Below are 15,639 nucleotides of genomic sequence, written 5' to 3' on the forward strand. Positions count from 1 at the left end.
CCACTGGAGTTTAGAACAGTGAGGGGTGATTTGATTGAAGTATACAAGATAATGAATGGTCTTGACAAGGTGGATGTTGAAGGGATGTTTCCTGTTATGGGTGAGTCCAGAACAAGGAGCCACTATTTTAAAATTAGGAGTCACCCTTTTAGGATGGAGATGAGAAGAATTTTTTTTCTCTTAGAGGGTTGTGCAACTTTGGAGCTCTCTGCCTCAGAAGGTGGCGGAAGTGGGGTCATTGAATATTTTTAAGGCAGTGGTAGAAAGATTCTTGTTAGGCAAGGGAATCAAAAGTTATTGGGGTTAGATGGGAATGTGGAAATCAAAACACAAGAAGATCAGCCATGATCTTATTGAATGCCGGAGCAGGCTTGAGGGGCCGAATGGTCTATTCCTGTTCCTATTTCTTATGTTCTTAAGTGTTTGAAGTTTGAGCATCTTTGGCTCAGAGTTTGAGCTGGAGGCTGAACTACAGACACTGCAACACATCAGGGAGGGGGAGAGTTACCTGGATTCTTTGTACCATGAGACAGTCACACCTCTCAGTATAGGGTCTTCAGATTTGGTCAGGGACAGGACAGTGTGATTGCGAGTGAGGCAAGTAAGGGGACTCAGAGGGCACAAGTGCAGGAACCTCAACCTTTACAATTGACCAACAGGTTTGAGGTTTGGGTAGGGCTGAGAAATGGTAAAGACAAGAAGTCAGTTGTGGGAATTGTGTACAGGCACCCTAATAGTAACCACATGGTAGGGTGGGGCAAAAAGGAAGAAATAATGGCAGGTTACCAGAAAGGCACAGCGATAATCATGGGAGATTTTAATTTACATGAAGACTGGAAAAGTCAGATGGGCAAAGCTTATCTACATGTGGAGTACATTGAATGTTTTTGGGGTAATTTCTTAGAACACCATGTTCTAGAGCCAACCAGAGGGCACGTTATACTAGACCTGGTACTGTGCAATGAGATGGGAATAATTAATGATCGCACAGTGAACGCACCCCTAAGTAGCAATGACCATAATATGATTAAATTTTACATTCAGTTTGAGGGAGAGAGGAATGGCTCTGATACTATGGGCAGAATTTTCTGCCTGCCGGGCGGGTGGGCCTGACCCAATCTCCGCCAGGTGGGGAGATGATCCCTGCCGGAGAAGTGAGCCCCGCTGCCATTTTACGTGGGCAGGCCAATTAAGGACCGCCCAGCGTGACATCCGGAGGGAAGCGCTCTGGGCTTCTTGTGCTGGCCAGGGGATTTCCCAAAAGCAAGAGTGCGGTCTTTTGCACATGCGCACGAAAGAGCGCACATCTCCTTGAGGCTAAGTGCTGCCTCAGGGAGAGCGCTGACACTTTTAAAAAGATTAAAAATAGAAAAAAAAAATCCCGAACATGTCCCCCTCATGTGACAATGTCACATGAGATGGGACATGTTCTTGAATTACAGTAAAACTTTATTAAACTTTTTAGAACCCTGCATGAAACCTCATCCTGCCGGTGGATGAGGTTTCATGTTTTTTTCTAATTGCCGCCGGGGCTCCTGGCCTGCCCGCCATCGTTAAGGTTGGACAGGCAAGTCCTTTAATTCTTTAAATGATCCTGTCAATGGCCTCAATTGGCCATTGACAGGTCGGTGGGCGCACAGCTCATTTTGCTGTGCCCCCGCCTTCCTGAAAAGTTAAATGGACTGGGATGACATCGAGGGTTCCGCCCAACATCATCCCGCGTCAGTTTACGCATCAGCGAGTGGGCCCCGCCCCCTGCTCACCGACGGCAAAATTCTGCCCTATGTTTTTTAACTTAAATAAGGACAATCAGAATCGATCTAGTAGCTCAGACCTGGGCATCCATGAGACACATTGGGCCATCAGAAGCAGCAGAATCATGTTCCACTACAATCTGTAACACCATGGATTGGCTCACTTGATGAGTTACAAAGCCAAGAAAATCTCACCATAGCAGATAAACTAATAAAACCTGCAACTGCAGAAATTGAAAGAACTGTGTTTGGAGGGAAGGGCCACCAAAGAAGTCAGTTAGTGTCATTATCAAAGAACACATTGCTGTGCCAAATTAATGGCATGACCAATGATGTGAACCGTGCCATTAGAAACCAGTATTTTGCTCTGCAGTTGGACGACTCCACAAATTTGGTAGTCAACCTGGTAATGACTGGTAGGCATAATGAAGTAGTGGCAAATATCAGAGCAGTTGCTACCAATGCACTGCAGGAGTATTGCAGTTTAAAAAATGGTGCATGGAATCATCCGGTCCAATTGGTGGCGGGCATCATGGTCGGCCTGAGCGGACAATATGGTGAGAAGGCCAAAAATTGGGTTTATGCCATCTTCGCGATCACAGCTCACAGTTTGCGATCGTCCGCTCCACCCATCAATAGAGGACTGTGTTTCCTGCCGCCACATGTTGGAAAACTAATTTCAATACTTTAGCATCTTATTACTAACCTTGCTTGCTGGAATCATCATCTGGCCGCCCCCCCCCACCCCCCCCACACTGGATCACCCAGGCACGTCGGTGTGACTGCATGGCCATGTGTTTCACAACGGTACATAAGCAACGGTGAGCTGCACTTCGCTTGTGACTTTTGAGGTTTGTTTGCCCACCTTGCCTCAGGCAGCACTTGCAGTCATCAACGCCGGGCATTGCAGGCAGCACCACATCACTTTTAGAGAGGCTCACAGGCAGGTCACTACCTACCAGACCAGCTGTAAGGCGGGGGTGGGTTTTCAATGTCTGCAGGTCTAGGGCTTGCTTGGGTAGGGGGAAGAAGTGGCCTTAGGCAAGGGAAGAAACTGCAGAGTGAGGCCTGTACTGGGGAATGAGGGTATCCCAGGGTGTGTGTGAGGGTACCTGTTAATCTGTGCAAGTGGCTTGAAGATGATGAAGGATGAGGAGGCCGTCTCCCGAGGAGATGAGGCCAGATGGAGATGTGATGGTGTGTGTGAGAGTGAGCGGTGATATCTCTTGAGCATATGCTCACCATGAAAGCTTGATGCTGAAGTACGGCGCATCAAAGCCATCCTGTGGGCTAATGGCTACCCTAATCATATATCACAAAAACTCATGAATGAGCCTAAGAACGTCAATTTCAGTCCAGAAAAGTGCCTAGTCTACCTCAGAGTACCTTGGAAAGGTAATGTGTCTCAAAATTTGAGCAACAAGTGAAGCTAGCCATTTCACACTGTTACTATTCAGTAGAAACACGAGTGATATTCTCCACTAACACGATGCTACCATCAAGCCAAATTGACATTCTGCCTATCACATGAATGAGTAATGTGGAATATGAATTTCAGTGCTGGTGTAATCCCTGTTCATAGGCCGTACGTCCCAACAACTGGCAAATCACATCAAACAGCACGTTCCTACTTTTCCACGTACCTACACTCCTCAAGTTGTTTGGATGACAGTAAATCGCCCAAGAACTATTTGTACTGCTCTGCCAATAAGTAAATATATGCCGCAAATATTTACTGGAAATTGCAAGAAGCATGAACTGTATTAACAACTAATAGTAAACATGGTGGGAGAAGGAGAAAAAATTCAGACCACAAATCCACAATGGGTTTATGTGACTGAGTGGGTTCTTGTTTGGCAGAAGCAGCTCTTTTCTTCAATTAAAACATTTTATCTCCTCAAAATCTACACTCTTAAATGGGATGGACAGCACAGGAAACACATAAATTTTGAATTAGGAACATATGAACATAAGAGCAGGAGTAGGCCACTTGGCCCCTTTGAGACTGCTCTGCCATTCAGTTAGATAATGGTTGATCTTCTACCTGAATGTCATTTTCCCGCACAATCCCCATATCCCATGATATCTTTTATATCTGGAAAACTATCAATCTCTGTCTTGAACATACCTAATAGCTGAGTCTCTGCAGCCTTCTGGGATAGAAAATTCCAAAGATTCGCCATTCTCTAAGTGAAGAAATTCCTCCACATCTCAGTCCTAAATAGCCTTCCTCTTATTCTGAGATTGTGTACCCTGGTTTCCCCAGCGGGGGGAAACATCCTTCTTGCCCTTTCACCCGTCGAGCCTTGTAATTCTTCAATTAGATCATCTCTCATTCTTCCAAACTCTAGAGAATACAGGCCCAGTCTCCTCAATCTTTCCTCATAGGATATGCCTGTCATCCCAGGGATCAGTCTGGTGAACCTTTGTTGCACTCCCTCTATGGCAAGTATATCATTCCTTAGCAAAAGAGACCAAAACTGTACACAATACTCCAGGTGCGATCTCATCAAAGCTCTATACAATTGCAGCAAGACTCCTTTACTCCTGTGCTCAAATCCTGTTGCAATAAAGGCCAACATATCATTTGCCTTCCTAATTGCTTGTTGTATCTGCATGTTAGCTTTCAGTGGCTTATGAATAAGGACACCCAGGTCCCTTTGAACATCTAAACTTCCCAATCTCTCACCATTTAAGAAATACTCTGCATTTCTGTTTTTCCTACCAAGGTGCATAATTTCACATTTTCCCACCTTATATTCCACCTGCCATGCTCTTGCCCACTCACTTAGCCTGTCTAAATCCCCTTGAGCCTCTTTTCATCCTTCTCACAACTTACGTTCTGAAATAAGAACAGAAAATGCTGGACATACTAGGCTCTGGCAGCGACTGTGAAGAGGGAAACAGGATTAACATTTTAGGCTGATGACCTTTCATCAAAACTGGGAAAAGTTAGAAATGTCATAGACTTTAAGTGGGTCAAATCGCGGAGGGTGGAAAAGAACAAAAGGGGAGGACTGTGATAGGGCAGAAGCTGGGAAAAATTAAATTATAATAGTTGATGGGACAGAACCAAAGAGAGTGGTATTGGAAAGAAACAAAATATGTGTCTAGAGGAATAGTGATTTGTAGAATAAGGAACAACTGCCATCCAAAAGCAGAAACAAGATTAAAATCAAAACATGCAAAGGAAACTGAATGAAGACCCAATCTGAGTTTGGTCTTCCCTATGTAGAGCAGACCTGCACTGTGAGCAGTGAATACAGGAGACTAAATTGAAAGAAGTGCACATAAATCACTGTTTCACCTGGAAGGGGTGTTTGGGACTTTGGACAGCGAGGGGCAAGGAGATAAAAAGGTGGGTGTTACATCTCCTGTGTTTGCAAGGAAAGTTGCCATGAGAAGAGATAGAGTGTTGGGGGCCATTGAGGAGTGACCCAGGGTGTCACAGAGGGAACCGTCCTTTCAAAATGCTGAAAGGGAAAGGAAAGATGTGCCTGATGGTGGCATCATGCTGGAGGTGGTGGAACTGAGTTTAACAAACTTGATTGAGATAACAGAAAGGGTTGATGGGGGTTATGCGTTCAATGTGGTATAAATGGACATTTGATGAAGTACCATATAGTACACTTGTCAGCAAAGTTGAAGCCCACCGTAGTTCTACTGAAGGAGATTCCTGAACAGGATTAAAGGGATCTGGAGCTCCACCATGAGATACATAGTTGGAACTGGGCGGTTCTGAATTCAGCAACTCGTTAGATATGTCTGGAATATGAGCTGTCGGACAATCACACACCTCAGAAGTCAGCAACTAAACATCAATCACAGGTTAATCTTGCATTCTTTGGGATGTTTCTCTAACTCTAATATGATCTACATGTTTCCATACAATTCTATCTTCGACTTGCACCTGAAAAGATAAGGGGCCAGTCTCTGAAATGATGGCTCTTGGAGAACAAGAGGGTCCACTTCCAAAATTACGCACGTGCACAGGGTCGCCTACATGGAACGTATGACCCTTGCTGTGTAGATCATGGTTCAATTTTTGATTATTCTGCTCTGTGTCTCTTTCCCCTCTAGATCTGGAAACACCAAGTATAACAGCGTTTCATCAATAACTCTGAAGATGTCGAGCCCGTAGTGGTATGTCATCTTGTATGGTAAATTAGGAGAAATCTGAAAAGGCAAGAATCCAGAGTACCTTCAGATAACTTCTTCATATCAGCATTAATATCTGGACAGCTCTTGCGGTGAGATCATTGGATGAAGGATGTCAGGGAGCAGTCTTGATGTGCCAGATACCATTCAGGTCTGTGAATCTCTGAAATTTCATGCTGGAGCAAGGTGTTCCATTGTCAGAAACAATAATCTCAGGTAAACCATGTATACTGAAGGAATGACACAGCTTTTCAATAGTTGCACCTGAAGTTGGTGTTTTTACTTCATAGACATCAAGCCATTTTGAATGTGCATCGAGTGCATGGTGCCTAGAAATGGTCCTACATAGTCAATGTACACTCTAACCCAAGGTTGACCAGGCCATTCCTATGGGTGAAAACAAGCTGAAATAGGGAGCTTCCAGTGTTGCTGGCAAAGGAAACAGTGTTTAACCATGTTCTCAATGTCACTGTCTATTCCTAGCCACCAGACGTAGTTACGTGCCAGCACCTTCATCTTCAATATACCTGAGTGTGCATTGAGGGGCTTTGCCAAGGGTGACTCTCTACCCTGTGATGGGACCACGCTTCTTGAACCCCACAGCAAAATTCTGCCTTGACAACTTAGTTCAGTGTTTCGGGAATAAAATGGTCCTAAGTCATCAGACACAAGTGTTTTGGCCATCCTTGTATACAAAGTCTTTGACTTTTGACAGTACTGGTTCTCTGTTCATTCAATTCCTGATCTGCTTGGCACATACAGGCAATGAATCTAAGAAATTTAACAATAACACTAACTCTTGTGGAATGGTTGTATTGGCAAGGCTACCCAGTAACAGAAGATGACTAAGTGCTTCTGAATTGGCGATATGTGAGCCAGGGCAGTACAAAAATGTGTACTCATAAGCTGATAGCATCCAAGCTCAACATTGGATTCTTGATGAAGCTATAGGCGGAATAGCTTTGTCTTCACTGAACAAACCTGCCAGCGGCTTATGGTCAGACACAATTGTAAAATGTCACCCGTGAAACTTCTTGACACCAAATACAACCGATAATCCTTCTTTTTCCAACTGAGAGTAGTCCTTTCCAGCTTGGGAAACTGTTCTTGAAATGTAGTTACTGGGCCTTTCTGATCCAACCTCCATTTGATGTGATAGAATGGCCAGCAAGCATGATGAATGAAGCAGTTTCTTCGTTGTTGCAAAGGCTTCTTCTTGCTGTGAGCCCAATGACCAGTGGTGGTTCTTCCTCAGCAACAAATGTAGTGGTGCCAGTACAGTGGGTAGATTAGGTAAGAAATGTCCATAGTAATTAATCATACCTAGGAAAGGTTTAGGTTCTGTCACATTAAAGGGTGATGGTGCATCTTTAATTGCTTAGGTCTTGTCTTCAACAGGATGCAACCCCATGGCATCCACTCTGTGACCAGGGTAAGTTACCTCCGATGCTTGAAATGTGCATTTTTCTCACTTCAAACGCACACCAGATTCCATAAATCTTCTCAGCCCTTCCTCAAGGTTGGCTAAATGTTCAGCTTCGGTCAATCCAGTGATAAGTCATCCAAATACACGCCCACACGTGGAAGTCCCTTCAGGAGACTCTCCATGGCTCGCTGAAAGATAGTGCATGCTGATGAAACTCCAAAAGGTAATTGGGTGTACTGGTAGAGGCCTTTATGGGTATTAATTGCCATGTATTCTCTTGACATGCTATCTAGTTCCAACTGCTGCTAAGCATGACTCACATCTAATTTTGTATATGACTAATTTGCATACAAATGATCGATTCTAGGAATGGGGTATTTGTCTAACTTTGCTACTTTGTTAACTGTTTGTAGTCACCGCATATATGTATAGTCTGATCTGGCTCGACAACTGGGACTATGGGTACGGCCCACTCTGAAAACTGGACAGGCTAAATTATTCACAGGTTTTCCAACCTGCACAAGTCTGCTTCCACTTTTTCTTTTAGTGAGTAAGGCACTGGTCTGGCCTTGAACAAACGTGGTCTTGCCTGGGAATTGACGTGCATTTTAGTTTGCATGTCCTTCAGTTTTCCCAATTTGTCTTGTAAACAGTTCTGTATTTTTTTGGAGTTCTGGAATTCTATCGGACTTCAAATTGAATATTTCTGACAAGTCAAATTTTATTTTCTGCAGCCAATCTCAACCCAAAAGACTGGGCCCCTCCCCCTTTACGATGATCACAGGCGGTTGGGCTGTCTGCTGTTTGTAGCAAACTGGGACAGCAGCAATGCCTTTGACCTGAATGGATTCTCCAGTGTAAGTTCTCAGCTTGGCAAATGTCTGCTCCAATGTTAATGGCTGACTCCCTTCACTGAGGTACTTGAACGTGTGCTCCCCAACAACAGTAGTTGAAGCACCGGTATCCACCTCCATCTGCAATTGCTAGCCATTCACTTGCACTGTCACTGTAATGAGCTCAGATTTAACAGCGGTCACAAGGTATAGAGAGTATACATCAGCGGTAGCAGCCTCAGCCTTTGCTGTATCAGTTAACTCAAATAGATTTGTTTGTTGTTTTGCTGTTTGCCTATCCTTTGTTTTGCACTGCCTAACCAGGTATCCTTTCCTGTGGCAATTATTGCATTCTGCCTCTTTGAATCTACAAACGTCTGGTCTGTGATTTCCTCCACATCTGTAGCAAATGCGTATCTTATTAGCTGACGTGTTACCATCAGGTTTCCTAAGTCTTCGTGTAGTTGGGCATAGAATCGCGTTTAAAATCTGTTCTGTTTTTCACATCATGCTCGGTGGCAGGTTCCCGCTCAACATAATGTACGATGCCATTATCAACATGCTGCAAAGCCTGCGAGTCTTTCGTGGCACTTTCCACGGTGAGATAAAGTTCCGGGGTGCACTTGAAATCAATGTCAGATTTGGCTAGCAAGCAGCCCTGTATGGCGTCATCCTTGACTCCGTATACAAGTCTGTCCCGCAGCATGTCATTCGAGTTATCCCCAAACTCACAGTATTCAGCTATCTGTTTTAGATTCACCATGAAGGTGGTAATGGACTCTCCCAGGGCACAAACTCTCAAATTAAACTTGAAGCACTGCATGATCACAGACGGTTTGTGTTGAAAGTGCAATTTCCACAAACTCACTGTACGACTTAGAACTGGGCCCGTTCGGAGCAGTCAGGTTTCGAATCAGGTTATATGTTTTGCTTCCACATGTTAGGATAGCTTTATGTTTTTCTTCGGCGGTCATTTTGTTCACGACGAACTAAAATGCGGGGCACTCAATATATTGACTCCCATCTTCAATGTTAGCTTTGCATGGATCGAATCTTCCAAACAACTCCATGACTGATAAGTATTTTTCTTAACTTTGTTTTACTCACAGCAATCAGGGCGAAGTGCACGGCAAAAATTGTTTTTACCCATGTCGCCAAATGTAATGACTTGATGGGGCAGCAGGTTTGGTGAAGAAAAGGCTTAGCTTTATTAAGGAGACATGTAGAGGTGCTTGCACGCTCGATGTAATCTCCCCGTCGGAAGCCCCTCACCCCCACAGGATTACCCGGTCGAAGCTCCCCCCACTGTAACTGTATCACATGATGAGTGATTGACTGGAGGGAGGGACAATACATCTCGTTACTGCAGTGCTCATGTTTCTGGAGTTGTACTGATGGCCCAGCTTAAGGTGAGAATGCTCCCAGCCAACGGCTGATGCTGGTAAAGGGTTAGTGTAGCTGCAGTAAGGGACCATGTGGACCACACATAGTGGGTGTGGGGCAGGAGACTTTGACACTGGCACTCATGTGGAGGATAAACACCAGCACTACCTGGCTGGGCCCAGTTTGCCTGTTGTATTGTCTACCGTGTTCTCCCTCTGATTTTCCCCATGCAGCCAGGGTTATTAAAGCTCTGCCCTGTCTGACGCAATCCCGCCCCGTTCTCGCCTCCCTGACTCTGATGCAATCAGCCGCGGCAAGCTCAGCGCTGCGCAGGCGCGGGCTCTGACTGACATTCTGCGTCATGCCGAGGGGGCCATTCTATCCAATCAGACTCGGAGATGGGGTAGGGACCGGGGCGGGGGGGCGGGGGCTAAGTCTCGCCCCACCCTCCATTCTCTTCTTTGGTCAGCGGCCGGCGAGACGGCCAGAAACCGCGGTGGTACCGTATTGCCGGTGTTCCTGAGAGCGAGTAAATTGGCAGCCCAGGGGAGCCCAGAAGGTTGTGAAAAGAACTGGAAGCTTTAAAATGTCATCCGGGGACATCATTCAGGAGTCAGCGAACCTGTCGCTGGGTAAGGAGCAGATCCGCCGCGGAGCTTCGGTGACCCCTCACTCCCGCCCCGCCAATCAACCCCCGTTAGTGCGGCGTGGGGGCCCCTCCCGGGTTGGTGCGGTGTGGGTGGGTGCCCCCCCCCGCCTCCCCGGTTGGTGCGGTGTGGGGGCCCCCCCCCCCCCCCCGCCTCCCCGGTTGGTGCGCGGTGTGGGTGTCCCCCCCCCCGCCTCCCCGGTTGGTGTGGTGTGGGAGCCCCAGATGGTATATTGTAGGACTAGACAGTGCTGAAATGCTCCCCACCCCTGTCAGTGTGGAAAGCACCACCTGGAGTTTTGGTTTCGGTTCCACAGGGCGAACTGGACGTGAGACCAGATGATAGGGCTGCAGCTCGGGCTGTCACCCTCAGCACCAGATGGGATGACAAACACACATTGTGAAGTACATAAAATTATGAGGGTTCTAGATAGAGTTGAGGGGCACACTCACCCCATACAAACCAGGGATTTGGCACCCACTTACCTGGCACAAACTGGTGTGCCCACCTAGCTGGCACAAACTAGGTGTGCCACCCAGCCAGTTCAAGCTGGTTGGTGTGGTGCAGATACCCCACTCACTTAGTATGGTGTGGGTGCCCCCCCACCCCGGTCAGGGTAGTGGTGGGCGCCCTCTCCCCTCAGTTGGTGTGGTGTGGATGCCCCCCACCACCTGATTGGTGTGGTGTGGGTGCCCCTCACCCCGGTTGGTGTGGTGTGCCTAACAAGAATCTATCTACCTCCGCCTTAAAAATATTCAAGACCCCACCTCTAACACCACCTGAGGCAGCGAGTTCCAAAGTCGCACACCCGTTGAGAGAAAAAAATTCTCCTCAACTCTGTCCTAAAAGGACCACCTCTAATTTGAAAACAGTGTACCCTAGCTCTGGATTCATTCAGAAGAGGAAACATTCTTTCCACGTCCACCTTGTCAAGACTGTTCAGGATCTTACATACAATCAAGTCTCCCCTCGCTCTTCTCAACTCCAGTAGAAACAAGTCCAGTCTGTCTAACTTTTCCTCATAAGACAACCCACTCTTTACTGACTAGTTTCAATGTGTTTCCTTTTCCTGCAAAGTTGCAGATGGAAAAATTGCTTAATTTTATTAAATAATCTTAATTAACCTGCCCACTGATGCTGAATTTGGGTTCAGTCATGGCCGGTCAACTCCTGACCTCATTACACCCTTGGTACAAATGCAGACAGGTGAATTCAAGAGGTGGATGAGAGTGACTGCCCTTGATATCAAGACATCAAGCTTGAGAAGTGTGTCATGAAGGAGCCGAATAAAATTGAAGTCAGTGGGAGCTGGGAGAAAGCTGTTCATTATTTGGAGTCATACCAAGTGTGTAGGGAGGTGGCCACATGGCTGGAGGAGTTCTTCATGGTAGTCTCCTAGGCCCAACCATCTTCAGCTGCTTTATCAGTGACCTTCCTTCCATTGTAAGGTCAGAACTCAGGATGTTTGCTGATGATTACACAATATTCAGTAACATTTGTAACTCTTCAGACACTGAAGCAGTCCATGTCCAAATGCAGCAAGACCTGGTAATATCCAGGCTTGGGCTGACAAGTGGCAAGTAACATTTGCGCCACACAAGTGCCAGGCAATGACCATCTGCAACAGAGAGAATCTAACCATCCAGGACAAAGCAGCCCCCTTTGTCTGTTTGATTGGCACCCCTTCCACAAACATTCACTCCCTCCCCCACTGACGCACAGTAGTAGCAGTGTGTGCAATCTACAAGATCCACTGCAGAAACTCATCAAGGCTCCTTAGGCAACAGCATCCAAATCCATGACCACCACCATCTAGAAGGACAAGGGCAGCAGGTACATGGGAACACTACCACCTGAAAGTTCCCCTCCAAGCCACTCACCATCCTGAATTGGAAATATATCCCCGTTCCTTCACTGCCGCTGGGTCAGAATCCTGGACTCCCTCCCTAACAGCACTGTGGGTGTATCTACACCACGCGAGCTGCAGTGGTTCAAGAAGGCAGCTCACCACCACCTTCTCAAGGGTAAGTAGGGATGGACAATCAATGCTGACCCAGCCAGTGACGCCCACATCCCATAAATAAAAAAATTGTCTTTGAGAAGGTGAGTTGCCTCCTTGAACCACTGCAGTCTGTGGTGTAGGTACACCCACTGCTGTTGGGGAGGAAGTTCCAATATTTTGACCCAGCAACTGTGAAGGAAAGGTGATAGTTTTCCAAGTCAGGGTGGTGAGTGTCTAGGAGGGGAACTTCCAGGTGGTGGTGTTCCCATGTATCTGCTGCCTTTGTCCTACTAGGTGATAGTGCTTGTGGGTTTGGAAGGTGCTGTTGGAGAAACCTTGGTGAACTCCTGCAGTGCATCTTGTAGATGATACACACTGCTGCTACCGTGTGCATTGGTGGTGAAGGGAGTGAATGTTCCTGGATGTGGTGCCAATCAGACAGTTGCTTTGTCCTGAATGGTGTCAAGTTTCCTGAATGTTGTTGGAACTGCACTCTTCCAGGCAAATGGAGAGCATTTCATCACAATCTTGGCTAGTCCAGTTCACTTTCTGGCCAAAGGTAACCTCTAGGATATTGATAGTCGGGGATTCAATGATGGTAGTGCCAGTGAATGCCAAGAGATGATGGTTAGATTCTCTCATTGGGGATGGCCATTGCCTAGCACTTGCATGGCGCGAATGTTACTTGCCACTTGTCATCCCAACCTGGACATTGCCCAGGTCTTGCTGCATTTGGACATAGACTGTTTCAATATCTGATGAGTCACGAATGGAGCAATCATCAGTGAACACCCCCACTTCTGACCTTATGATGGCAGGAAGGTCATTCATGAAGCAGCTGGAGATGGTTGGGCCTAGGACACTACCCTGAGGAACTCCTGCAGTGATGCCCTGGAACTGAGATGATTTACCGCCAACATTCACAACCATTTTTCTTTATGCTAGGTCTGACTCCAACCAATTCACTGGCATTACCATCGCTGAATCATAAGACCATAAGACATTGGAGCAGAAATTAGGCCATTCGGCCCGTTGAGTCTGCTCCGCCATTCAATCATAGCTGATAAGTTTCTCAATTCCATTCTCCTGCCTTCTCCCCATAACCTTTGATCCCTTTACCAGTCAAGAACCTATCTATCTCAGTCTCAATGACCTGACCTCCACAGCCTTCTGTGGCAATGAATTCCATAGATTCACCACCCGCTGGCTAAAGAAGTTTCTTCTCATCTCTGTTCTGATAGGTCTTCCCTTTACTCTGAGGCTGTGCCCTCAGGTCCTAGTCACTCCTACTAATGGAAACATCTTCCCCACGTCCATTCTATCCAGGCCTTTCAGTATTCTGTAAGTTTCAATCAGATCCCCCCTCATCCTTTTAAAACCATCGAATATAGACCCAGAGTCCTCATGTGTTAAGCCTTTCATTCCTGGGATCATTCTCGTGAACCTCCTCTGGACCCTCTCCAGGGCCAGCACATCCTTCCTGAGATACGGGGCCCAGGATTGTTCACAATATTCTAAATGTGGTCTGACCAGAGCCTTATAAAGCCTCAGCAGCACATCCCTGCTTTTATATTCTAGTCCTCTTGAAATAATTGCCAACATTGCATTTGCCTTCCTAACTACTGACTCAACCTGTAAGTTAACCTTAAGAGAATCCTCGACTAGGACTCCCAAGTCCCTTTGTACTCCAGATTTCTGAATTCTCTCCCCATTTAGAAAATAGTCAATGGCTCTATTCTTCCTACCAAAGTGCATGACCTCACACTTGCCCATGTTGTATTCCATCTGCCACTTCTTTGCCCATTCTCCTAACCTGTCCAAATCCTTCTGCAACCTCCCCGCCTCCTCAATACTACCTGTCCCTCCACCTATCTTTGTATCATCTGCAAACTTAGCCAGGATGCCCTCAGTTCCTTCATCTAGATCATTAATGTATAAAGTGAATCCCCACTATCAACATCCTGGGGGTTACCATTGATTAGAAACTGAACTGGACCAGCCATATAGATACTGTGACTACAAGAGAAGATCCGAGGCTGGAAATTCTGTGGCACAAAACTCTCCACTTGCCTGGATGAGTGCAGCTCTAACAGCACTCAAGAATTTCCACCCCATCTAAGACAAAGTAGCCTGCATGATTGGCACCGCATCCACCACCTTAAAGGTTCATTCCTTCCACCACTGACACACAGTGGCAGCAGTGTGTAACATCTACAGGATGCACTATAGCAACTTACCAAGGCTCCTTCGACAGCACTTTTCAAAATGCAACCTCTACCACCTAGAAGGACAAGGGCAGCAGATGCATGGGGGCACCAGCACTTGCGAGTTCCCCTCCAAGCTATGCACAATCCTGACTTGGAAATATATCATGTTTCTGCACCAAATGGACACAGTGGTTCAAGAAGGTATCTCACCACCACCTTCTTGAGAGCTGTTAGAGATGGGCAGCAAACTCTGGTCTTGGCAGTGATGCCCACATGCCGTGAAAAAAAACTTTTACATTTTAAAATTAATAACGACTGCAATTATTTAATGTGATTTTGTTAGCTGTTCAACGAACCAAGTGTTGGGAAACATCTCGAGGGCGTTTGATTATGAGATAGTACAGGCTTTTTTTTAAAGCTCTAAAACAACTTGATAAAGCTGTCATATTTGGAAAGCATTCCTTCAGAGGATAGTTATGTTGCAGAAAACATTAAGAAAAGCATAATCAGCATGAATCTGGGTTATAATGTGCAAAGTGTAATTATAATGATGTTCCCAGATGACCATGATCAAGGCATTTATCGTGGCAAAAAGCACAGATAGCCTACATCTATTGACACTATTTATTAAGTTATCACAGAAGTAGAGAACACCAGTGTTAAATTAACAAACTACCTCAACTGAAAATAGCCAGTTTTCTTTTTTATTCTTTCATCTGACGGCGTTGCTGACTAGATTAGTATTTATTGCCCATGCATAATTGCCCTCAAGAAGGTGATGGTGAGCTGCCTTGTTGAAGCGCTGCAACCCATGTGGTGTAGGTACACCCACAGTACTGTTTATTGAATTAAAAGGCAGAAGCTATTTGGAATGGTTATATGAAAGGTTACCCTATTCTTTAAAAAAAAGAGAAGGAACTCAATGACTAGCTGATTAAACATTGGATTGGAAACTGAAATGTTGACAGGAATGAAGCGTGTTTTCTCTTGTTAAGACTGGGTATATTGTCTGTACAATACATCCAGTCAGTGGCATGATCATTTAGAACATATGTTAGATTGGTACAACGGATTTAGTTCTGATCTTGGAGAGTCAAAGTAGTATCTCGGGGGTTTAGGTATGTTATTTAATTGTTCTCTCAAAGGACCAGTTAGTAAAGGGATAGTGAGTAACAGAACCATACAGAGGGAATCTGATTCAATCCTCAATCTGTTTCGTTTAGCTAGTT

The 15,639-nt window shown here is 45.8% G+C and overlaps 1 protein-coding gene across 1 annotated transcript in view; it reads left to right on the plus strand.

The window, feature by feature from the left end:
* Positions 1-9,993: 9,993 nt before the first annotated feature.
* Positions 9,994-15,639, plus strand: part of nars1 (asparaginyl-tRNA synthetase 1) — a 36,005-nt gene continuing 30,359 nt past the window's right edge. The window contains exon 1 of the mRNA XM_041198753.1: positions 9,994-10,186. Within this exon, the coding sequence (XP_041054687.1) occupies positions 10,141-10,186 (46 nt within the window). The 5' untranslated portion in view covers positions 9,994-10,140. The remainder of the gene's footprint in view (positions 10,187-15,639) is intronic.

The sequence above is a fragment of the Carcharodon carcharias genome, chromosome 1 (genome assembly GCF_017639515.1).
Source record: "Carcharodon carcharias isolate sCarCar2 chromosome 1, sCarCar2.pri, whole genome shotgun sequence".
Classification (NCBI taxonomy): Eukaryota; Metazoa; Chordata; class Chondrichthyes; order Lamniformes; family Lamnidae; genus Carcharodon; species Carcharodon carcharias.